This window comes from Caenorhabditis remanei, chromosome V (genome assembly GCF_010183535.1).
Source record: "Caenorhabditis remanei strain PX506 chromosome V, whole genome shotgun sequence".
In the NCBI taxonomy this organism is placed as follows: domain Eukaryota; kingdom Metazoa; phylum Nematoda; class Chromadorea; order Rhabditida; family Rhabditidae; genus Caenorhabditis; species Caenorhabditis remanei.
In genome coordinates, this window is record NC_071332.1 from 4,490,162 (window position 1) to 4,516,325 (window position 26,164).

A 26,164-nucleotide genomic window follows, 5' to 3' on the forward strand; every position below is an offset into this window, starting at 1 on the left:
AAAAAGCTATAGCGATGATAAATCACTTCCAATCAGTGACTACTGACATCACACAGAAAACGAAAAGAAACACACACTCAATGGCAAAATAAATACGGATGACAAGCGCTTAATGTTTTTATTCCAATGGGTGTACGGGCGCGCGCGCTTGCGTAGATCAAAAATTCCATAGATAGTTTTTTGTCGAAAAAAAGACAATGAATTGATATCGGGGTTAATGGGATAGCGGAACTAGGTAATAAAATAGGAATCGGGAGATCTGACTTATTTATGACCTTAGATAGAAGCATTTTCCGAAGAAACTTCCAGAATTCAAGTTCTCAAAAAAGGTGTGCAAAAATGGGAATAGAAATAGAATTTTTGGGGTTTAGAACCTTCCCGAAGCAGAGGTCAAATAGAGAAAACTGGAACCGGTATAGAAATAGCACAGAAATTGGGGATGGTTCGAGAGGAGAACGGTGCAATGGGGATGAGCTGTTCTGTCTCTCTCTCGGGGACGGCCCCTGTTTGTGTACCGAATAAGGAAAAGTCTTGTTTGCCGGTGTGAGAGCCGGTCTCTCCGTTGGGGTGTTTGACTTTCTGAATGAATGAATGAATGACGATGAGTCTGCGTCTCTCTACCTCTCTACCTCTCAGGGTAACTGTTATGGGAATATGAGAAGTATGGGGTGGAGGTGCTGAGCCAGTTTCCTAGTATGCATTGTTAGCAGGAATCAGAATTGGGAGAAATCCTTACAAACGCGCTCTACCGAAATGTTCGAAAAAGCGCCGTTCACCGGACTCAAAATGAACTTTGATGGAAGACTTTTTCCGCGCAGCCGTGTAGTCCTCTCGGACAAGATGTTCAATTCTCTGTTTTCTGACTTTTTTCAAGAATTTTTCGCAATATAAGTTGAAAAAACACGAAAGTTTGTTTAAAAAGCGAGGAAACGAGGAATTGAACAGAAAAAAAACGGCCACGCGGAAAAACTCTTCCACCAAAACTTCTGTGGTGGTACTGTAAATGCGCCTTCAAACAGGACCGACAGCTTTTTGAGAATGGTAACATGTAGATTTTTAAGTCTCTTTAAAAATGTATCTATTGACACATACATTTCCAGGTCAATAATTCCACTTTTAGCAAGTTTGTGCACATATACAGTCTTTGAAAGTTAGAAGACAACAAAGTTGGGATCATAAAGTACTTGTCATTGCGAATTGGTATCAATTTATAGAGAATTTCAAGACGATTCTGAATATAAAATTTGTTTTTCAAACGGACAGCTAGAAAAAAGATACGACGGTATGAAGTTCACTTCTAGCTGTAAGTTTAAAAAAAAGCTTTTCAGAATCGCGTTTTCTTTCGAATTCGCCATTTTATCAGTTAGTAACTTCTGCCTCTCTGTTTCAAAAAACAAGTTATATATTCAGAATCACCGTGAAATGTGCAAGTTAAAATTTATTTTGAAAAACGGAAAAAAAGTTTAGAAATGAAGAGACACTACCAAATATGGAAAGAGAAGGAAGGAACAAGAAGAACTAGCAGAAACTCCCCTTTTTCTCCGTTTATTTACCTATTGACAGTCACTATGACAGTCCGTGCGTGTGTGTTATAATCAAAACGTGGAGAGATGAATCACCCCGTTTTTTCGTGTGCTCCTCTTCTACTCGCATTTATGACTAAAATCGTTGAGACGTTTCGAAACCAGCATTTCGAAACGTCCGGTGTCAAAACGTCCCGAGGTGGCTCCAAGACGTTTCGAAACCGCAAAATAATGACCGGTTAGTTAATTACTGGAAATTTTAGATACAGTGGAAATACAGACAAACTCAGACACTGTAACATTTTAAAAGAATTTGACATACGAGAAAATAAATAAGATTCTATATAAAGTTTAACTCAGAAAAATGTGTCACAAAATTCAACTTTTTTGAGTTTTCTGTGACAAGTAACCACCGCCTGTCTAAACATGAACTTCTTCTCTTAAGAAGAATAAAAGAGTAAAAAGGAGACGTTTTGTGTGAATTCACACAAAAAGAGTCGCGTCGTTGTCAAATGACCCAGAGGAAGAGGTCAACCGGTGAACGGCCACCTGTCCCCCTCTTCCGTATTTAATGACCATTATAGGCAGGTTGCCGTGAAAAAAGAGGAAAACGAAGGAGCTTATGCATTCGGCTACCTTTTTGAACATTTCGCAACACAACACTTTACATATTTTTAAGTCATCTCTGCGTCTCTCTCTCTCTCTAGAGAATGTCAGTTTGCTTATGAAATATGTTCGTGGGGAGGTGGAATGACACACATATTATTCGACAATTACCTGACTGAGATGACTTTCGTTTTTTCACTCTCTCTCCCCACAGAGAAGATAATTACTTCTTACTACAGACGGGAGAATTAGGATATTGAGGAAAGCTACCAGGTTCCTTTTTTCATGGAATGATCCAGAAATGTTTAAAAATTCAGAACTTTAGGAAGGTCATGGAGTCAGTTATGAGATGTGACCTATATCATTAGAAAGCTGAGAAAACGCTGATTCCAAATATATATTCTGTTTTTGCCCTCGATGTCTGGTATTCGAGAAAAACGAGGTCAACGTTTTTTTTTTAAATTGAGAATTATTACCTTTTTAGGCTTAAGGCTTGAGGCCTAAGGCACCAATAACCTTAAAACGTAGTTCATATAAAAAGTCAAGTCAAGACCATCAAAACTATATTTAAAAGTGGAAATTTGATTTGAGAGTTATAAGGATTTAATGAAAAAGGCGCAAAAGTTTTTGAAATACAATAAATTCCGTTGAAAAGTTATACTTTTGAGCCTAAAGCTGCACCAAAAACTCAAACTGTGTGTTTATCTGTCTGTCGGTGTGTCCGAATGTCTGGATGTCGAAAAATCTCAACATTTGGTTGTGTTTTCAGAAAGTTAAAGAGATTTGAAAGTTGCAAAAAAAAATTGCAAAATATTTTGTTTTTAAACTTTGACCTAGTTTTTCTCGACTACCAAACCTCGAAGGCAAAAACTGAATATATATTTGGAATCAGCTTCTTTTCAGCTTTCTAATGGTCATGTCCAATAACTTCAAACTGCGTCCATGACCTTCTCTAGTAAGGTTTTCTGAACTTTCGTAATTTCAACTGTCTTATATGGTATGCAGATCTTTATTACTTGGCATATTGTTATGTGGTCACTTCTTGAAACTCCAACGGACAAATTGGTTTTTATTAGATTAGTACATGTTAAAAATTGTTAAGAAAAACATCAATCACATAAATACATATATTACTTTATCTTACTTACCAACGCTCTTATTATATCTTTTCGTAGAAATATTTATCAAAGAATTTCAGCGCCAATTTCCAGGCTCTGGCAACTATGCATGCTGCATAGAACAGTTGGTTATATACAGTACAAAAAATACAAAAAAAGTTGTAAGATTATCTCTGAAAATTATAGTAAATCTACTGTCTTGATATCCAGGCAATGAACGACATATGGACAGTGCCAATAATGGCTTGGGCGACACTCCTTTTCGCAAGCTCAATGTCTTCGTTACTGCCGGTTGTCATTGCTTTTATCACGAGTTTAGCAGCACAAAACCAACAAAAGAAAATGATCACAGATGCTAAGAACATTACCTGAAAATGAATTCTTAAATGTACACTCTGAAACCAGAAATGCTAATGAAAACCACAAAGACTTTTTGTGGCTTCTGATTTGAACCATCCTAATTAGAACTAGAACTTGGACTACTTTGCGTGTCATAAGTATGTATATGTAGCGCCCCTCGTTTTTTGCGTTTCTGAAATTCCCGCATGAGCAAATGGTTGATGTCATTTGATCCGGTGTCTCAGAAAACCTAAAATTAGGAGCTTTTTGGAAAATTTAGAATCTAGTCCCCTGATCTGTAACAGGTTTTCTGAAAATCAGCCGCGTAAAAGTACAGCGCGTTTAAAAAAAAATTGTGACAGGGAGCACTGAAAACCGAATAATTAGAGGGAATTAATTATATTTAGTTGTCGCTGACGTATTTCTGATGTTTCCATCTAAAATGTAGTCTAGATCCAGTTGTTCTAATGCGCTGTACTTTTAAGGCGGCTGATTTTCAGAAAACCTGCGGCAGATCAGGGGACTACATTCGAGATTTTCCAAAAAGCTCCCAATTTTAAGTTTTCTAAAACGCCTGCTCGGATGGCATTGCGGGAATCCCAGAAACGCAACATTTGAAGGTTCGCTATATTTATGACGCGCACGCTATATTTATGACGCGCACTTTTATGACGCGCACTCTGCTTGCGCAATAATCGAATCTTCTCATTCAAAGGCTCAACTTCTTGGGAATACAAATTCTTGAGTATCATCAGTTGCTCTTTGTCGGTCTTTTTATGTGAATCAAAACGAAACCGAGTGTTGCATCCATTCTCAATATCTTCTTCCAAAATTTTCTTTTCAGATTCACATTCAGATCTGAAATATATTATAGATTATCTTCCTAAAACACCCCAAAACCTACTTGATTTGTCTGCGTTGACACCATAGTTGTTGAACAATGACTAGAAACAAAACAGACTCGATTCCGAAAATACAACACTGAATCCAGAAGTTCAATCTTGCCATGTCCAGAATATCTTTCGATATGAGAGCACATGTTAACATTGTTATAAATGAGATACACAGTTTCTGAAAGTAATTTTCGGGTGATATTTAGTTGTTATCGGCTTATTAATGTCCCTTAACTGTTTGATAATTTGAAAAAGATGATGCCTGTTATGCTGGAATGCAGTTTATCAGTTACAGAGACATTACTAGCTATCATGGCTTATCACATAAGTTTATTTTCTATTAAGTTTTTCTAAATTTCGGAAAGGCAATGCCTAAGACAATTTATTCGTTTTAAATACACTATTCTATCAAATGCATGTTTTTAAAATCCCAGAAAAGATGCTATTCGAAAGTAAAGGAGATCTTCAAAACTTGTTCGATGGAAATAAAAACCGTCTCTCTACGGAACTTCTAACCGCCAGCTATTGATCTGACTGCCAGCACTTCGACTTTCTGATGCTAGCCACATGGAGTTGACTCATTCAAGTCCCTGGCCGAAGACTTCTCGTTATTATGAAACGTCGAAACACCTCCTGCCAACCGTTCTCTCCACTCATATATAACTTGTTTCCTTCTAACCCTTTCTTCGTTCACCAACTCTTCTCACATACATATTTTTGGTTTTGATTTTGTATTTTTGAACAAATTAATAAATGCTGATTAAATCCAAAAAAAAAAAAAAAAAAAAAAAAGTTGTTTGAGCATACAGTACTGGTCATAAAGAATGCGACATTTGCAGTTTTTAGTTGAAAATTGTCAACTTTGTGAGTTCCTGATAGCTTCACCATATTGATTGTAAATGGAATGTATAAATCACAAGTAGAGCTTCATTTTTGTAGTTGACCACTTTTTTGTACGAGTATACCCTAAGAAGTTATCAATTGTCAAAGAAATTGCTCGCAATTTTGCAATTTTTTGAGTTGTATACATAGATGGTCTGTAACTTCTTAGGATGTGCCCGTACAAAAAAGTTTTCAACTACAAAAATAAAGCTTTGATTGTTATCTATACTCCATTAACAATCGATGTTGTGAATGGCCGTTTCACACTCACAAAGTTGATCTTTCAACTAAAAGCCATATGTGTCGCATTCTTCATGGCCAGTACTATAAGCCCACAGGCTATGTTACACGTCTGACACACTGATCCAATTCGATAGCCCAAGGTTCTAACTCTGGAGATATCAGTAAAAAACAGAATTTGAAGGAAAGCTACCGAAAATATCTACTGAAGTTTTCAAATTTCCCTCAATTTTTGAACGTTATTTTCTCTTAAAAATGAGTTTTCGGCAAAGCACTTTTGTATTTGTACTCAAAATTCGAGCTCTTAGGTGTCATAGTAAAAACTACTATTGTAACATGGTAGAATTGTATTTCAATAACGGCAAAAACTTACATATGAACAAAGTTCCACTGGTTTTTCACAAACGTCATATTGCTTCTTTTTCCATTCAACAGTGAGTTTCTTCTTCAGCATATCCAATTCTTTTTCCGTTACTTTTGAACCTTTTTGAATTTTATGCGATAGTTCAATGTGGAAGTTAGAAAACGAATAATAATAGAATCGTGAATCCTCTTCTTTTGGAGAGAGCTCCTTAGACTGGTGTAGTGAGATGGCAATAGTCATTGTATTGTACTGAAAATCGAAAAATTTAGACAACAACGAGTGAAGAGAAGACAATAATATATTGTCAAAACGTGACACATTCTCAAAGTTTCATTTTTTTCAACTGAAAATAGCAAACATGCCCCAAAATGCTGTCATGAAACACGTCGTTAGCAAACAAAAGGAGAGAGAGGATAATACAATAAAAAGGTCCGTAGCCATCTCCTCTCGGTGGCCACTGCGGGTGAAGGTCACTCATCACGGCACGATATTAATCTGAATAGCCTACACTCGGTTTTTCCCTCTTTTTCTCTACAGACGTACTCTGGAGATATGAAGAATGAAGGCAGGCAGGTAAATACCGTAAATACTGTTTTATAACGGCATGCCGTTATATTATTCTACCAATTCCAAGAGAAATTTTGTGGCAGCAGTTTTTACGCAGCGTGATTAGAAACTTCTTGATCAGTGAATAGAACGACCCAAAAAGTGTATTCCGTTTACCTTTAATGAGTTTCTGAAACCACAAAATTTCTCTCGGAGTTTGTCGGCATGCCGTTATAATACAATATTTACGGTATCTACCTGACTGCCTTCATTCTTCATATCTCCAGAGTACGTCTGTTGAGAAAAAGAGGGAAAACCCGAGTGTAGGCTATTCAGATCAATATCGTGCCGTGATGAGTGACCTTCACCCGCAGTGGCCACCGAGAAGAGGCGGCTACGGACCTTTTTATTGTACTATCCCCTTTCTCCTTTCCACCTCACCTTTTCTTTGCTAACGGTGTGTTTCATGACAGTTTTGTCTTTTTTTCCTGTTTCAGTTGAAAAAATGTAACTTTGAGTATGTGTCACGTCTTCTCTTCACTCGTTGTTGTCTAAATTTTTTGATTTTCAGAGCAATAGAATGACTATTGCCATCTCACTACACCAGTCTAAAGAGCTCTCCCCAAAAGAAGAGGATTTACGAATCTATTATACGTTTACTTACTTCCACAGTGAACTATCTCGTGAAATTCAAGAAGGTTTAAAAGTAGGGGAAAAAGAAATTAATATGCTGAAGAAGAAACTTACTGCTGAATGGAAATGGAAGCAATATGAAGTTTGTGATAAACCAGTTGAAAATTGTACATTTGTAAGTTTTTGCCGTTATTGAAATACAATGTTACAATAGTAATTTTTCACTATGACGCTTAGGAGCTCAAATTTTGAGAACAAACACAAAAGTGCTTAGCGCCGAAAACTCATTTTTAAGAGAAAATAAAGTTATCATCTCAAAAATTGAGGAAATTTTGAAAACTTCAGTAGGTATTTTTGGTAGCTCTTCTTCGAATTCTGTTTTTTTACTGATACCTCTAGAGTTAGAACCTCGAGGTATCGGTTTCTAGTACTATCGGATTGTATCAGTGTGTCGGAACATGGCTTGTGGGCTTATGCTCAAACTTAGACATTGTCTCTTAAAATGTGGGTATCTTGAAATATTGAAGTGTTTCATGATGACTGCAAAAATGAGTTACCTTTCTGAAATGTAGCCTGATAAACTGCATTCCAGCATAACTGGCATCATTTTTTCAAATTATCAAACAGTTGGGGGCTTTAGTAAGCCGATAACAACTAAATACATTCTACCCGAAAATTACTTTCAGAAGCTGCAACTAACATTTATAACGATGTTATTATGTGCTGTCGTATCGAAAGATATTCTGGACATGGCAAGACTGGACTTCTGGATTCAGTGTTGTATTTTTGGAATTGAGTCTGTTTTGTTTCTAGTCATTGTTCAACAACTATGGTGTCAACGCAGACAAATCAAGTAGGTTTTGGGGTGCTTTAGGAAGATAATCTATAATATATTTCAGATCTGAATGTGACTCTGAAAAGAAAATGTTAGAAGAAGATATTGAGAATGGATGCAATACTCGGTTTTGTTTCGATTCACATAACAAGTCCGACAAAGAGCAACTGATGATACTCGAGAATTTGTATTCCCAAGAAGTTGAGCCTTTGAATGAGAAGATTCAATTATTGCGCAATCAAGAATCCTGCTGGGTACGTTTTTGAAACAAATTGGATTACGGTGTTGTCCTTGGAAACAAATTAAAACTGTTCTTATCAGAACTGATACAAAACAGATCTGGAGCAAATTAGAAATTTAGTGCGCGTCATAAAATTCCGCAATGAAACGCGTTTGCACACGACTTGGCAGGTTGCCAATTGAGTCGCCGCTCAGCCAAATCGCGTGTTTATAACGTGGACGAACAATAGGGAGTCCAACTGTTCGAATGAAGCTCACTTTTCTTTGATTTTTCTCGCTTTTTTCGTATAAACCTCTCACAAAAGGTATCGAATTCAATATCACATGATTGGAAATTTTCAACAAGAACATTTAATTTCTGGTTTCAGAGTGTACATTTAAGAATTCATTTTCAGGTAATGTTCTTAGCATCTGTGATCATTTTCTTTTGTTGGTTTTGTGCTGCTCAACCCGTGATGAAAGCACTTACAACCGGCAGTAACGAAGACATAAAGCTTGCGGGAAGAAGTGTCGCCATAGCCGTCTGGGGCACTTTCCATATGTCGGTGATTACCTGGATAGGAAATAGACAGTAGATTTTCTATAACTTTCTGAGATAATCTTACAACTTTTATCTTTTTTTTGTATTTTTTGTATCATATATAACCAGTTGTTCTGTGAAATATGCCTGGAAATTGGAGCTGAAATTCAATTCACAAGCGACATTTTCTAGTACCTTTGGGCGGGCTTTGATAAGTATTTCTACAGAAAGATAAGTATGATAATTACTTTGGTAAGTAATATAAGGTAATATAAGTACTTATGTGATTGATGCTTTTCCAATAATTTTTAACTTGTACTTAGCTATTATCAATGAAAACCAATTTGTCAGTTGAAGTTTCAAGAAGTGACCACATAACAATATGCCAAGTAATAAAGATTTATACCAAATATGACAGTTGAAAGCACGAACGTTCATAAAATCTTTTGAAAAGTTCTGACTTTCTGGATTATTCCAATAGAATCACCATGAGACCTATTAGTTCCATGAAAAAAGTAACCTGCATTTCCTTAAGACATCCATATCCACCTCAATACCCTAATTCTCCCCTTTAGTAAGAAGTAATTATCTTCTCTGTGGGGAGAAAAAAACTAGAATATCAATCAACTGGGGCGGATAGAAAACTCGTATAATAATTGGTGTGAAATCTGGAAAAAAATGTGGAAAAAATCGGGAAAAAAGAGGAATATGAAATATGAAAAAACAAAGTGATTATATAATTGGGTAGTTAGGGGCGGGACGAGGTAATTAACTCCTAATTAGAGTCTCTAATTAATGACCTAATTAATGACGAGTTGAGTGGTCGGCGAGAAGTCGAATCTCGTCTTATGGGCCTCGAATAGTTCACGATGACCGAAAACTAGAATATCAATCAACTGGGGCGGATAGAAAACTCGTATAATAATTGGTGTGAAATCTGGAAAAAAATCGGGAAAAAAATCGGGAAAAAAGAGGAATATGAAATATGAAAAAACAAAGTGATTATATAATTGGGTAGTTAGGGGCGGGACGAGGTAATTAACTCCTAATTAGAGTCTCTAATTAATGACCTAATTAATGACGAGTTGAGTGGTCGGCGAGAAGTCGAATCTCGTCTTATGGGCCTCGAATAGTTCACGATGACCGAAAACTAGAATATCAATCAACTGGGGCGGATAGAAAACTCGTATAATAATTGGTGTGAAATCTGGAAAAAAATCGGGAAAAAAGAGGAATATGAAATATGAAAAAACAAAGTGATTATATAATTGGGTAATTAGGGGCGGGGCCGGCTGAGTTGTGAAGTTGTGAATTAATCGATTGCCCTTCTCGACGATTTGTACGCTGTATGTAGAAGGAAGATTTGTGAAAAAAGGAGAAGAATGAGGCCCATTGCCCCGAAAATAGACTGATACGGTTCGATGATGTGTTCGGAACAGAAAGCAAGTAAAGCGGTTGAGAATACAGTAGAGAGAAGATACGGCTTCGTATTCTGAAAACATGTTTCATTTAGAAATATACAGTTTTTTATGAACTCACCTTTGAAACAGTGTTCAGGATTCCTAGGACCCCAGAATGATCTCGTTGAAGTCCGTGCTGATCTTCATCATTTGCGAGTGATACCAAAAAAGTGAATAGATAGAAAAGCACCAGAATAATTGAAATTGAGAATATTTCTACTCGTCCAGCAGTAGCACAGACTGCCCCGAAAATGACTATCATTCCCAGCAATAATGCACTAATCGTCGACATCTGAAATAAGCATGGTTGTGAAGGAGGAACATGGTTTTAAATACACCTCAATCGATTCGTTTCCACGGACACGAGCTCGATTTCTCGGTATGATTTCTTCTTCGATGCAGAATACGTAGTTAGCTACAAAAAATGAAATTACTGGTGAGATCTTTATATGATAGTAACTTACTTAAACTTAACCAACCAAGAGCACCGAATATGAGCAACATCAGACAGAGTTTTTCTAACTCGCCGAGATTCTTGATGTAGACGTATGGATCGGATGCGCACACTGGACTCACGAAGAATGTCATGATGATCATCATGATGAATGATGTGGAAGGGTTTTGGGACGAGGAGAACGTTATCTGAAACATTTTTTTGAGAATAGATTTCTGACAGTTTCAAATTATTAATGAAATGCGGCTTTATGTGGATCCAAAATTAAATTTTGAATTTCCCACCAAAATTTGAGTTTTGAAACTCCCGCCAAAATTTGAATTTTGAATCTCCCACCAAAATTTGAATTTTGAACCTCCCGCCAAAACGAAAATTTGAATCTCCCGCCAAAATTTGATTCTTGAAACTCCCGCCGAAATTTGAAATTTCAAACTCCCGCCAAAATTTGAAATTTCAAACTCCCGCCAAAACGAAAATTTGAATCTCCCGCCAAAATTTGATTCTTGAAACTCCCGCCGAAATTTGAAATTTCAAACTCCCGCCAAAATTTGAAATTTGAAACTCCCGCCAAAACGAAAATTTGAATCTCCCTCCAAAATTTGAATTTTGAAACTCCCGCCAAAATTTGAAATTTCAAACTCCCGCCAAAATTTGAAATTTGAAACTCCCGCCAAAACGAAAATTTGAATCTCCCTCCAAAATTTGAATTTTGAAACTCCCGCCAAAATTTGAAATTTGAAATACCCGTCAAACATTTTTGCTGAAAACATCTACGACGTCAGCGACATGAATAACTCAAAATTGATGAAATTTTATTCACTACCCGTATGAGGAATTTGCACGATGCTACCGGTTGGTCAGCGCGAAAGAAGCTGCAGGGACTCACTGGGATAGACTTGGCTCCTGAAGACACGGCAGCCGGTCCAATAACAGTTCTCATCGTCTGGATATTTGCCGCCACCATTACATCCAGAAGTTTCTCTCCAATAGAATCCCGATTCTTCTCTACGTGTTGATTGAATTGTTGTTGAAGTTTCTCGTTGGCGTAATTAATGGAGAATTGTTCGAATGAGTTGATATCAAACGTCTCGAATCCATAGATATCTAGGACGCCGATAAAGCGATCGGAGCGCTTTTTACTTGGCGATGGCGCCTTTTCCTTGTCATTCAACGCCTCATTTATCTTCTCAACGAGCCATCCAAATAGATGCGCGTATAACATCTTCGTGAGAGCATCCCTGGATCTCACAGCTTCATTCTTCGTCAACGGCTTCGTCACGACTTCATTAACCGCTCGAATCTCTCGTCTCGTCAGCCAAACTCTCAAATCTCCTTCGCTAATCTCCCACATCTCTCTACACAATCTCGAGATTTCCTGAGCGGATTCAGGGGACACTGCCGACGACGACTCTCCATTCTCGAAGTGAACATTGCCGAGAAGTAGAAGACCTGCTAGAAGACGGAACACCTCGGAGATCTGTTTTCCGTCGAATCCGAGCATCTGGAGAGCTTTGAGAAGTTCCTCGAAATCCGCACGATCGTCAACTCCAGGAATCCGACTGTCTCCTCCTTGAGTCAAGTATCCGTAAGCTTCACAGGGTCCCAGATGAAGATCTTTGAGTACCGGATGATTTCGGGCGGCGCACATCTGATAGAAAACGTGATAATTTCGCTCGCCGCCTGCTTGGAACACTAGACGACTCTTCTCCAGAAGGTACGTCTTCATTTCGGCTCCGATGATTCGACGGCCACGTTCGCAGAAATTGATTTGGATGAATGTTCCGAACCGTGAGGAGTTGTCGTTTCTGGAAAAAATTGGGAGTTTATAGATGGTTTGTGAAGGAAAATTGAGAAAAATGTGATTTTTGGTGAGAAAATACCGAAAAACTATAATTTTAGATTTCAAAAATTGATAAAATATCAAAAATGCTAGAAAAATTTAGATTTTCCTCGTTCATTTACAGAAACATCGGTTATTTAAGCTATAAAAGTTTCTTGAAACTCAAAATATCAAATTTTATGCACGAAAATGACTAAAACAGTGATAAAATGAAATTTCCTGATCAAAAACGTTGAAAAATTTAGATTATTCAGATTTCTGAACACTACTTGTGATATAATTTTCTGGTTTTTCAATAGAAATTCCGTCTAAAAATGATTTTCCCTTTCCAACCATATAGGTCTCAACCCGTAACTCCATCTTGACTCGGGATCTTCCGGGATTTCGGCTCAAAAAGTGGTTTTTAGAAGATTTTTCGACTGAAAATGCCACTTTTAGCTCGAAACCTCCTTTTCCACTGGAAATGTGATTTCACAAGGGAAATGAGATTCTGTATGCGTTGAGAATTCTATATAAATTTGCACCATATTAGTTTCGAGTTTTCTTTTTTGAATGGTGATAGTCAAAAAGTGCAAAACTCTCGAAAATGTGGATTTTTGCTGCGAAAGTTTGCACACTTTTTATCACAGAAAACCAGAGTGCCAATTCGGGAGGACTGTCGGCTTCGTAAAGGCAACTAGCTACAATCTCGGCTGAGGTCGGATGGCAACGTGGCAGAGTGGGGGACTGATAAGAGGAAGGTCTGGGGATCGATTCCTTCCCCTCTTTCTTTTTTTTTTGCTTTTTGAAAATCGGCTATAAATGTTAATTATAGCTTTTTTGATCTATTCTATGAAGTTTTCTTCCGTTTCAAACTGTTTTCTACTTTATCTGAACATTTGGAAAGAAAATTTTATGTTCTCATGGTCTCATCCATCTCCTGATGCTCTATCCACTCAAGTCTTTCCAAATGTTCAGATAATGTAGAAAACAGATAGAAACGGAAGAAAACTTCATAGAAAAGTTCGAAAAAACAGTAATAAACATTCCATAGCCGGTTTCAAAAAAGAAAAAAAAAAAGAGAAATGGGTAGGGGACGATCCCCAGACCTACCTCCTACCAGCCCCCCTCACTGCCACTTGGCCATCTAACCGCTGCCGAAAGGGCAGCTAGTTGCCTTTATGAAGCCGATAATCCTCCCGAATTGGCACTTTTGTTTTTCGGTGATGAAAAGTGAGCAAACTTTCGGATTAAAAAAATCCAATTTTTCGGGTGTTTTGCACTTTTTGTCTAACACCATTCAAAAGAGCAGACTCAAAACAAACAGGGTGCAAATTTATAGAGGATTCTCAACTTATACAGAAACTCAATTCCATTGTGAGAAATGTTCAATTTTTCAACCGAAATTAGAAAGAAACCCCTTTCATCATTTCTCTCAAATTTACCTGATAGTCTTGACATTTCCAATAGATTCCATAATTGGATTACTAGCCAAAACTCTCGCTTCGATTGTCGTCCGTCCCTGATCACTTCTCGATCGACTCGCCGCCACCGAAGCCAGGTATCTCATCACAAACTTGGCTGAAACCGTCTTTCCAGCTCCAGATTCTCCACTCACAATAATCGATTGACTCTTTCCAAATGCACCCATATCGAAATGAGCCTCCTCTCCCCCGGCGCCTTGATATACTTGAATAATCTCCTCTCGGTAGATATGAGAACAATCTGCGTATGGATTGATTGCGACTAGCACTATTCCACAGTAAGTGTATATCGATTGACTATTCACGAAACGGACTTGAAGATTGTGGAGAACCGCCGGTTCGTGAAGATACGAGAGCAACGTGAGATCATCTTTTCCGACGAGGAAAGCGGGGTTTCGGAGGAATGGAAGTTGCTCCAGGGAGGTGATGTCGTACTCCACTGTCTGGAATAATGGAGGAAGTTAGAAAAATTGATACAAATTTTCCCATCACTCTTCCAAAACATAATTTTTAACTGATATTCAGCAGAATTTTCAAGAAGCGATATAAATCAACTCCAATTTTCTTAAATTTCGTCCGCTAAACAGCCAAAAAAAGTGATGTTTTGATGAAAATTTTGAAGTTATTACCGTATCATCCTCCAACTTCAATCTGACTTGTCTCGTCTGAAAACTGATATCCTCTTCGAGAACACCACCGATCCATACGAGATGAGGGTGTCGGTGCCAGATTCGGGCTCCTTTCTAGAAGAAAATTGGGTTAATTTGGATAATTTTTCGAGTTTTTTCACCCAAAAATCGCATTTTTAAACGATTTTCGGGTGATTTTTCTCATTTTTCGGTCACTTACTTTATAATTTTGGCCTGAGAATACTTGGCCTCTGCCAAGAGTGGCGTCTCCGTCCATATCAACGGGCGATACTTCAGGAATTCAGATTTTGGGTCTGGAATCAATTTAGAATGATTATGTGACTTGAACGGGATATGCATGAAATTATGAATAATAACATGAGATAAAGAGGCAGAGTGAAAAGGATCAATTTTCAGTTATGAGACTATAACACGAAGGGCAGCAGTTTTCAAACAGATGATGAACTTTTTAGAACTTTTCAGAGATAAAGCACGACAGTACATTCAGCAATTTTAGTGATCAAATATGGATGTCTTATGGAATCTATGGCCGATCGAAACAATTAGAGATAAAACAACATGTTATGGTTTGGGTGCATTTGAGCACAGTGATTTGAAATCGATTGAGCTGCTTACTGGTGAGGAACCTACAGGGAAGTCAGAGGAATCATAATTTAGTGTTCGAAAGGTATAGCATGATTTGACGTTTGGTTTTTTTTTCCGTGAAAATTGGTCAACTTTGAGAGATTCCACATCTTTATTCTTATAGGTAGCATCTTATTGTTGGGATCCTTCTCAAAAAATTACCGCTGAATGAAAACATGTCATTTTTCAACTGGAATCGGACATTTTGAGGAAGACACTTTCATAAAACATAACTTTTCGAGAAGATTCCCGACAAAAAAGTTATCAATTACGAAAATCAAGATCTGGGTTCGGACAACACTCACACAAAAGGTTTACAAATAATTATCAATCCTGGGACCATGGCAAGCCCTCAAAAGTTGACGTTTTCCCACTGAAAAACACCAACAGACGAATTTACTCACAATTCTTGTTCAACTTTTAATGAGAATGAAGAACTCGACGGTTAGAAACGCCAGAAATGTCTTATTCTCTAGATTTACGCGCCAAAATCAAAATCTGCTTTGAGATTCATAGTAGGAAAAGGTATACGAAGATTTTCCAAATTTCAAAAAGAAGGGTAAAAGGATTAAAAAACGCTCGAGGAAAATAAGAAAAAGAGTGTATTAGCGGCCCACCTCTTCTTACAACTGCGCCCCACCGCAAACGAGAGAGTATCGGCGAGAGACGCAGAATTTTTTCTCGCGCGAACAGATATTTTCACCGTTTTTGACCTATTTTCACTGTTTTCAAGAACAAATTACATGAAAACTTTCGAAAAATAGTGAAAATAGGTCAAAAACTATGAAAATAATTGTTCGCGCGAGAAAAAAATCTGCGTCTCTCACCGATACTCTCTCGTTTGCGGCGGGGCGCAGTTGTAACGAATTTGCTCGGCTAATAAGGATTGGGAAAGAAAAGAAGATGTAAAAGAAGAGAGCGGAATATCAAGCGTCGGATAAGATCACAAGACACGGTCTCCCAGACTCCGAGAAAGAACTGCGAAGAAATTTTTGATCTACCCTCATGAAACGAAAAATTTGAGAAATAAGCAGGTCTAGAATAGTATTTCTTTAATTTTTTAGCTTAGAGCTCAAGGTCAGAATAATTCTAAAACTGAACGTTTCTTACTTCTCACCTTGAGCTTTACGCTAAAAATTAAAGTAATAACTTTTTAAACCTGATAATTTCTCAAATTTTTCGTTTCATGAGGATAGATCAAAAATTTCCTTGCAGTTCTTTCTCGGAGTCTGGGAGACCGTGCAAGATGAAAAATGGGAAAACTTCGAGAAAAATGGAAACGTAGTGCATGAAGGACGGTCAAGACTATAAGGATAATGGTCACGTAAATATAGAACTCATTCGAACTTGTTTTTCACGTATTTCGATTTCGTATATAAAATTAAAGAAATACAAATAATTTCAGTTTCTTCTGTGCAAGGACCTCTCGCCCCGCCACCTTGCGGTAGCCACTCCTATCTCTTGTGGCAGTATTCAAAAACTGTATGCATTGCTGAAATGGGAATAGGCGTGGCCGCCGCGATTGGGCGGGGCGAGCTTTTCTTTCGTAGAAAAAATTGAATTCATAATATTAGCAGTCCACCCCTCTTACAACCGCGCTCCACCGCAAACGAGAGAGTATCGGCGAGAGACGCAGAGTTTTTTCTCGCGGCTGCACAGATTTTCACCGTTTTTGACCTATTTTCGCTATTTTTCCTAATAATTTACCGAAAAAATGTTGAAAAATAGCGAAAATTGATCAAAAACTGTGAAAATCTGTGTCGGCGCGACAAAAAACTCTGCGTCTCTCGCCGATACTCTCTCGTTTGCGGTGGAGCGCGGTTGTAATAAAAATGCTCGGTTAATAGATTAAATTTCTTTGTGTATTTTTGTTTCTTGTTCGACCACTTGTAAAATTTTGTATTTTTATCACAATCCTCGGATCGACTATCAGTTTCGATTTTTCAATGTTGAAGCAAATAACTAGTTTCTACAGCAAAGACGTCAACAGGAATCTGAACAACACATAAAAGTTAGAGGAAACGGTAAAATCTAAGCGGGAAATTGCGGATGAACAGTAAAAAGTTAGGAAATCTAGCAGAATAGAGCAGCATTATTGATCCGAATGTGTAAACAACTAGATGACAGTGGCGCATAATAAGATCATTTTATCGGAATAAAAAAATTCGGACATTTTTAACGACGCGCAAAAGTCGCGCCACTGAACTAAGGGAACACCCACTCAGCATTTCTTCAGTAAGATTAGGGCATGGTTTCAGTATAATTTACATAGACTTCCCGGGTAAAACGAAAATACCATTTTTCATCAAATTTAATCTATTTTCCATGAAATTTGATTTCCACTATAGAACTTCGATGGAAAAAAATCAAATTTGATAGAAAAAGAATCAAATTTCAGAGAAAATTGATGAAATATTATGAAAAAAAATGGTATTCAAGAAAAATTACCTGCGAAGTCAATGTAAACCGAACTGAAATCATGCCCTGATCTTGGAGGAGAAATGTTGATGATGAGTAGGCGTTGCCGTAGATCAGTGACTCGAATGAGAACAATTTCGGAACTTTTTCATTCCGATAATACAAAACTGAGACAAAAACCCACACTAAACTCTGCGCGTTGCGGGAGTGCGGAGCATCGTTGCACCGTCGTTTTAAAACCAGCATTAAATTGACATGATACGACGGGACACGTGGATCAAAAGATGACTAGAAAACCAAGAAGAAAGGATGCAATACTAAAAAATCTGTGATGACAGAGAAGAGAGAAGTCGAAAATTGTGAAATTACGAATGATTATGTAAATTTTAATGTAAATTACCTGAAAAAACTTGAAAACCTATGCGGGAATCATCTGGAAGCGTGGAAAAAAGGAACTTATAATTCAAATAACAAAAATGTTGCATTATTTAGCTGAATTTGTGAGGAGAAATGCGAGAAATCTGTAGAAATCATTAAAAATCGTACGCGCCCTTACAAACCACTAAAAATATAAACTGAAACGGAAAAATATCAATATTTTTTAATCAATATGATTTATTGTCTTTATTTCTTCAAAAATTTTACAAAAATCTGTGAAAACAACGCTTGGCGACGTGGTGAGAACAAAACGATTCCAGAAACTTCGAAAATTAATAGACGAAAGACGCATGCACCAAACTTATCTCGCGGTTCCCACCACGATAACTGTACTTGTGTCGATTTACGGGGGCGAATTTTTCTGCGATTTTCTCTGCTTCTATCTCCGAAACGAATGGATTCTCAGCAAAGAAGTGAAACTTTTAAATATCCTCATATCAAGATTGAGATTCCAATGATAATAAAAAGACAGCAAAATAATAAAACTGAGAAAGCAGGGGTCTTTTTCTGTAAACTATACAATTTTTCTTAATTTTTGCTGATATCTTCGTTTAGTTTCCTTCATTGTCTAGCTTTGGTGTTTGAGTAATCTGTGCTGAAACAAAACCGAAAACCCAACAAAAAACTTTTAAAATTGCCTCTGTGAGATATTGAGAAGAATAGAAAAGAGGGCGGAGTCACGCTGCATGCAAAACATAGTGGACGGCGGAACCCGCGAGATGTCGGCCGCTTGTTTTGGTTAAGTGTTCCTGTTGGCTTTGCTGAGTTTTTCGTTGAAAAATGAACTTGGGTATGCGAATTTGAAGACGAACAGCAGGATTTGAAGAGTAATTGTGAATCTGTAAAAGAGAAGATTCCAAGAAAATATTATTTCATCAAATTTTCCATTTTTAATTTGATAGTGCGAAATTCAAACAATATCTCGAAAAACTGTACTGCTTGCACGCTTCAGCTTTCTTTTGACTAGAATATGCTGACTCGAATGACACGTTGAAGCCAATTTTTTTTTTGAAAATTGATATATTTTGTCGCTATCGAACCTTTCTTGTTAATCAGTAAGACCTAGAAAAACTCACAAATGTACAAATCTCCACTGAGTTTTTTTTCAAACTGTTTCTCGTTTCTCCTCCAACTCATAAAAAAGGCTATTTTGCAGCACACGAATCTCTTTTTCCATTACTTCCAACCCATCCCGAGATATTTCTGAAAGTTCCGTGTGCTGTTTGGAGAATGTATGAAAGGAGTATTCATATCTACGGTGCCTCACATTGGGCTCTTTGGGTTTTTGAAATGAGACGGCAATGATTTTTGTGTCTTCTGTAGTATGAAGTAAACATTGCTACACTTTATTAGAAAATGAGCAGATTCGAGCATGTAACTGATAATTATATAAGCTCAACGAAACCTACAACTTGATTTTTGTAAACTGCTCTGTGATAGCTTTTCTAGTTTTTGAGGAATGCGCCATTAACGAAAGCTTACTGTAGCAGCTCCTTCTATTCGTCTCCTCTTCCTCGGTAGCCTAACTTCTATTTATCATATCTCCAAAACTTTATCGTATAGACCGCTCGTACAAAAAGTTGTCAACTACTGAAATGAAGCCCTATCAGCATGACAAGGAAAGTCTTTGGAGACGCCACTTTCAAACGATCTATTTATATTTGGTCATAGGTATTTTCGACCACGAGGAGTCCATTTCTGCAGTCAAAACCTGCTAAATGTGTCTGCCAGCCGAGTTATGAGTTCTCCAACTTTTTATATGGTTAAGCTGTTTCACATGGAAAAATTCAACCTTGAAGGCTTTTCTTGTGACATGACTGGTTTTCTTGAAAATTAGATTTTTAGAAAAATAAAAGATTTCTTTAACATTTTTTAAATCAATCTTCTTGTGTGCAATGCAGCATTTTTTATTCATCCACTAATGTTTGATTTTTCAACTTGAGAAAAAAGAACAAATCAATTAAAATATTTTTTCCAGAAAAAAATTTGGGGGTCAACGAGTTGTCACAACAAAGATGAAACTTTTGAATGGAACCGAATGAACACTGTATATATATATAAATTATTAGTATCTAATTCTGAAATCAGAACTTCTTTCGTGAAGTCTACAAGAAATGATACATGTTCGAAAAATTTTAATTTTCCCGACTAGCTAAAAGTTCAGATGCCCACAACTTCTCTAAAACTTAAGCCGAACGGTTCCAGCATATAAAAACTTGCTAAATACGTCTAGTCATGTTTCATAACTTTGACCTCGTTTTTCTTGACTACCAAACCTCGAGGACGAAAACTGAATATATATTTACAATCAGCATTTTTTCAGCTTTTTAATGGAACAAGTCATGTCCAATAACTCCAAACTGCGTCAATGACCTACCCTAGTAAGATTTTATGAACTTTCGTAATTTCAACTGCTTTATATGGTATGTAGATCTCTTTTTTGTAGAAATAATTAACAAAGAATTTCAACGCCGATTTCCAGCTTTTGGCAACTATGCATGTTGCACAGAACAATTGGTTATATACAGTACAAAAAAAGGATAAAATTTAAAAGACTATCTCAGAAAGTTATAAAAAATCTACTGTCTTGATATCCAGGCAATGACCAACATGTGGAGAGTGCCAGTAATGGCTTGGACGACACTCCTTTTCGCAAGCTCAATGCCTTCGTTACTGCCGGTTGTCATTGCTTTTATCACGAGTTTAGCAGCACAATACCAATAATGTAAAATGACCACAGATGCTAAGAACATTGTCTGAAAATGAATATGTACACTTTGAAACCAGAATTTCATTTTTTTGTTGAAAGTTTCAAATCATGTCCTCTAATCTGTCACAGATTTTCTGAAATGTTGTGACTGGGAGCCCTGGAAACCGAATAATTAGATGGAATTAATTATAATTAGTGGTCGCTGACTTAGTTTTAATTTAACTCCCTATTGTTCGTCCATGTTACAAACACACGATTTGGCTGAGCGACGACTCAATTGGCAACTTGCCAAGTCGTGTGCAATCGCACTTCACTAGACTTCCGGTTTTGTGGGAAAATTAAAAAATAATTTGAATTTCAAATGACCCTGTGTGTTCTTATGCTCACAGGTTTTCCAACTAGGGAAGGTCATGGAGTCAGTGTGGAGTTATAGGAAGTGGCCAAAATCATTGGAAAGCTGAGAAAACGGTGGTTCCAAATATACATTCAGGTTTTGCCCTCGATGTCTGGTTTTCGAGAAAAATGAGGCCAAAATTCGGCAAATGTTTTGCAATGTTCAAATTTCTGTAACTTTCTGAAAACATAGATAAATTTTTGGATTTTCGGACATGCAGACATTCGGACATACCGACAGACAGGTAAACACAATTTGTGCTTTTGGTGCAACCACTACTTGGAGCCTCAGGCCTCAAGCCTTAAGCCTAAAAAATTAATAATTCTCAACTTTCCGAAACTTTGACTTCGTTTTTCTTGAATAACAGGGCTTGAAGACAAAAATCGAATATATATTTGGAACCATCTTTTTCTCAGCCTTTCAATGATATAGGTCACATTCTATAACTCCAAACTGACCTTCCCTAGTAAGACGCCTGCTCAAATGGCATCAATCGTTTCCTCATGCCGATTGCGGGAATCCCAGAAACGCAACATTTGAAGGTTCGCTATATTTATGACGCGCACTAAAATAATCCCAAAATGAAGTTATCCATAGTTTTCTAATTCGTCCCAGTTCTATTTTGTATCATACGGATAGGACAACACCGTAACTCTATTTGCTTTAAAAACGTACCCAGACGGATGTTTGATTGCGCAATAATCGAATCTTCTCATTTAAAGGCTCAACTTCTTGGGAATACAAATTCTTGAGTATCATCAGTTGCTCTTTGTCGGACTTGTTATGTGAATCAAAATAAAACCGAGTGTTGCATCCGTTCTCAATATCTTCTTCTAACATTTTCTTTTCAGATTCACATTCAGATCTGGAATAAATTATAGATTATCTTCCTAAATCACCCTAAAACCTACTTGATTTGTCTGCGTTGACATCATAGTGTCGAACAATGACTAGAAACAAAACAGACTCAATTCCGAAAATACAACGAGTCCAGAAGTCCAGTCTTGCCATGTCCAGAATATCTTTCGATACGAAAGCACATAATACCATTATTATAAATGTTAGTACCAATTTCTGAAAGTAATTATTTTCCATTGAGTATTTTTGAATTTAGGAAAGGTAACTCATTTTTGCTGTCATCATAAAACGCTTCATTAGTTCAAGATATTCACATTTCAAGAGACAATGCCTAAGTTGTTTGAGCATGAAAATGATCAACTTTGTGAGTGTGACATAGATGGCCTGTAACTTCATAGGGTGTACTTGTACGAAAAAGTTGTCAACTACAAAAATGAAGCTCTACTTGTGATCTATACACTCCATTAACAATCGATATTGTGAAACTATCAGGGAGGCCGTTTCACACTCACAAAGTTGACCATTTTCAACTAAAAACTGCAAATGTCGCATTCTTTATGGTACTCAGGGAATTTTGGGCAATTCGCCCACCGTTTTGGGCGATTTGCCCACCAATTGGGCAGGCTTGCCACCACGATGGCGGCAAGGCCGCCCAAATCGAGGGCGAATTGCCCATTTCATGTTGTTTCTAGCGTGCGCTTCGCTTGCTCCCCTCGTCGCAATATATTCATTTAGTGAAAAACAGAAGAAAATTTATGGATTTAATCAGCATTTATTAATTTGTTCAAAATTACAAAATCAAAATCAAAAATATGAATGTGAGAAGAGTTGGTGAACGAAGAAAGGGTTAGAAGGAAACAAGTTATATATGAGTAGTGGAGAGAACTGTTGGCAGGAGGTGTTTCGACGTTTCATAATAACGAGAAGTTTTCGGCGAATGACCTGAAATGATATTTATAATAGTAGAATTCGTTAGTAGCAGCAGTGATCCTCGTCTTCGAAAAGATTTCGCTTTTCATCATAACACTTGTATTAAGAGACGGTTTAGCGAAGGGAGACGTCGAATCATGAGCTGTCGTGTCCACTATAAGATAACTTACTTGAATGAGTCAACTCCATGTGGCTAGCATCAGAAAGTCGAAGTGCTGGCAATCAGATCAATAGCTGGCGGTTAGAAGTTCCGTAGATAGACGGTTTTTATTTCCATCGAACAAGTGTTCTGAAGTCCCAAATTATTTTCTTCTGAATTAATAAGTTTTTTTCACTTACGAATATCTCCTTTGCTTTCGAATAGCATCTTTTCTGGTATTTTAAAAACATGCATTTGATAGAATAGTGTATTTAAACGAATAAATTAAAATAATAAATGACGCAGCAAAAAATTTGATGATTTTTAGAGTGCAGTAGAGCGCATGTTTATAAAGTGGGCGAATTGCCCTACAAATGGGCAACTTGCCCTACTCCATCCTCACGCACACCCCCACTTCTTCCACCCCACCCTTGCCCAACTCTTGCCCAACCCTCGCCCAGTGGGCAACCTGCCCAAAGTGAGGGCTATTCGCCGAAAATAGAGGCAAAATGCCGGCAAGGCGCCAAACCCTCGCTTAAAATTCCCTGAGTACTATAAGCCCACAGGTTACACGTCCGACACACTGATACAATCCGATAGTACTCCAATCCAATAGCTCAAGATTCTAACTCTATCAGTAAAAAACAGAATTTGAAGAAAAGCTACCAAAAATATCTACTGAAGTTTTCAAATTTTTTTTTCAATTTTTGAGATAATAACTTTATTTTCCCTTAAAAATGAGTTTTAATCGAAGCATTTTTGTATTTGTCCTCAAAATTTGAGCTCCTAGGCTTCAAAATGATAAAAATGTATTTCAGTAACGGCAAAAACTTACAAATGAAAAAAGTTCCACTGGTTTTTCACAAACGTCATATTGCTTCTTTTTCCATTCAGCAGTGAGTTTCTTCTTCAGCATATCCAATTCTTTTTCCGATACTTTCAAACCAACTTTAATTTTCCAAGATAGTTCACTGTGGAAGTAGGTAAACGAATAATATCTTCGTAAATTCTCTTCTTTAGATTCTTGTGGGGAGAGCTCTTTAGACTGGTTTAGTGAGATGGCAATAGTCATTGTATTGTTCTGAAAAATAAATATAACAAAATAAGGATTGTATAAAATAGCAAGATGGAATAATAGATAGGACGAATCAATTGTCAAACCAACCCAGGCCACTTTATACCAGCATGTCTGCACCTCACCAGGGACCGCCGGTACAAATCAGTTGTCAATCACAGATATCTACAACCTGACTAACAATTGAGCTCATGTGACAGTCAAAGTGTCACATACTCAAAATTGAACCAGCTGAAAATGGCTCCGCGACATTTCGCAACTCATGTAGGCTTCGCAAATGCGACACTTCGCAACTACGACGTTTCGCAACTATAGAACTAGCAATAGTTTAGAGTAGTTTTGTCAGAAAACGGGTCAGACAAGTTTTTCTCCTATTTAATTGTTTTCAAATATGTTCCTAGACCATTCGGTACAGTCAACATTTTCAACTGACCCATATATGCAAATGCGGTGTAGTTGCGAAACGTCGCAGTTGCGAAATGCCGTAGTTGCGAAACATACGTGAGTTGCGGAATGTCGCAGTTGAGAAATGTCGCAGAGCCCTGAAAATTGGAAGCACGCCAATAATACGCTCATGAAACACACCGTTAGGAAAGGAATAATGGAACGGAGAAAGAGGATAGTGCAATAAAAAGGTCCGTAGCCATCTCCTCTCGGTGGTCACTGCGGGTGAAGGTCACTCATCACAGCACGATATGAATCTGAATAGCCTACACTTGGGTTTTCCCTCTTTTTCTCTACATAGAGTTGTATTTAGGCTATATGGAGAATGAAGGCAGTCAGTTAGATATACAGTACCGGACAAAAACGTATCAACTTTGGCTGTTTTCAGTGGAAAATTACCAACTTTGAGAGTGTGCCATAGCAATTCTGATTGTCACACCAAGAACATTTTTAATGAATCATATAGATTGAACGTAGAACTCCATTTTTGTAGTTGACAACTTTTTTGTACAAACACTTCCTAGAGAGTTATGCTGATTTTAAGACGAGAGCTCAAAAATCGCACTATTTTGCACTGAAATTGATTGATTTGAGTCAATATGTAACTTGCTAGGGAGTGTCCGTACAAAAAAGTTGTCAACTACAATAATGGAGTTCTACTCTTGATCTGTATGATCCATTAAAAATATTTTTGGTGTGACAATCAGAATTACAATAACACACTCTCAAAGTTGGTCATTTTCAGATGAAAACTGCCAAAGTTGATAATGTTTTGGGCGGTACTGTATAAAGACTTTTAGGCAGGTCCATCCTTAATTTCTTTCGGAATACGAGTTTCTTGTTGTGGAATTAACTTTCATTCACGCCCTAGAGTATTAAGCCTGGTCCATTGCCAGTGACTTACACAAAATTCACCATAATCTACTCAAAAACGAAGAAATAATAATAAACTGCATTCTAACCTTCTGTGCTAAAACCAATACTAAGTCTGGGCGTGTCTTCCTGACCTTACCATAAGGATCTGGATATCATTGTGAATAAAAGGAAGGACAATCCGTCAGAAGTTGTCTTCCCTCGATGACTCCTAGAGTTCATCTTGTTACGATCAGTTTATTAGCTGCAAACCGGTTAGTCCTTATTTATTTATTTATTTATTTAAATAAGAATAAAGAACTAACAACATACAAAGAAGAATTGAACATGTCCTTCGAAAACTGAAGGCATAGAACAACGGAGAAGGAAACATAAACTGACACTAAAACTATGTAACGAAAATGATATCAATAGGGATATGTGGCAAAAGAAGGCCGGAGTGGGGGAATGCTAAAAAGCTAAAAACTGAGACATGATACAACTAGGAAGGAGAAAAGAAAAATGATAAATTATGAGGGGGGGGGGGGGGGGAGAAAGGAATTAACATTGTTGGTAATAGTATTCCAATACGGAATAGCATACTTGCAAACCTGGCCGACACTGGCCTAACTCACTTCAAACTCAATATTATGAGCTGAAAAATATGTCAAATTGT

The 26,164-nt window shown here is 37.3% G+C and overlaps 4 protein-coding genes across 4 annotated transcripts; 1 reads left to right on the forward strand and 3 right to left on the reverse strand.

Moving 5' to 3' along the window:
• Positions 1-3,438: 3,438 nt before the first annotated feature.
• Positions 3,439-6,205, reverse strand: GCK72_017271 (uncharacterized protein; the record flags this gene model as incomplete). Its single annotated transcript, XM_053731987.1, has 4 exons — positions 3,439-3,615; positions 4,231-4,444; positions 4,491-4,657; positions 5,975-6,205. 4 exons carry the CDS (start codon positions 6,203-6,205, stop codon positions 3,439-3,441), a joined length of 789 nt encoding a protein of 262 aa, XP_053580900.1.
• An 886-nt stretch (positions 6,206-7,091) lies between these two features.
• GCK72_017272 (uncharacterized protein) lies at positions 7,092-8,794 on the forward strand (the record flags this gene model as incomplete). Its single annotated transcript, XM_053731988.1, has 4 exons — positions 7,092-7,319; positions 7,831-7,997; positions 8,044-8,233; positions 8,615-8,794. The coding sequence occupies 4 exons, from the start codon at positions 7,092-7,094 to the stop codon at positions 8,792-8,794; spliced, it is 765 nt and encodes a 254-aa protein (XP_053580901.1).
• A 1,257-nt stretch (positions 8,795-10,051) lies between these two features.
• Positions 10,052-14,862, reverse strand: GCK72_017273 (uncharacterized protein; the record flags this gene model as incomplete). The annotated part of the gene is made up of 8 exons (XM_053731989.1): positions 10,052-10,231; positions 10,279-10,491; positions 10,538-10,614; positions 10,664-10,841; positions 11,540-12,458; positions 13,918-14,399; positions 14,586-14,699; positions 14,806-14,862. 8 exons carry the CDS (start codon positions 14,860-14,862, stop codon positions 10,052-10,054), a joined length of 2,220 nt encoding a protein of 739 aa, XP_053580902.1.
• A 5,803-nt stretch (positions 14,863-20,665) lies between these two features.
• Positions 20,666-24,189, reverse strand: GCK72_017274 (uncharacterized protein; the record flags this gene model as incomplete). Its single annotated transcript, XM_053731990.1, has 4 exons — positions 20,666-20,842; positions 21,866-22,055; positions 22,098-22,264; positions 23,953-24,189. The coding sequence occupies 4 exons, from the start codon at positions 24,187-24,189 to the stop codon at positions 20,666-20,668; spliced, it is 771 nt and encodes a 256-aa protein (XP_053580903.1).
• Positions 24,190-26,164: the final 1,975 nt, after the last annotated feature.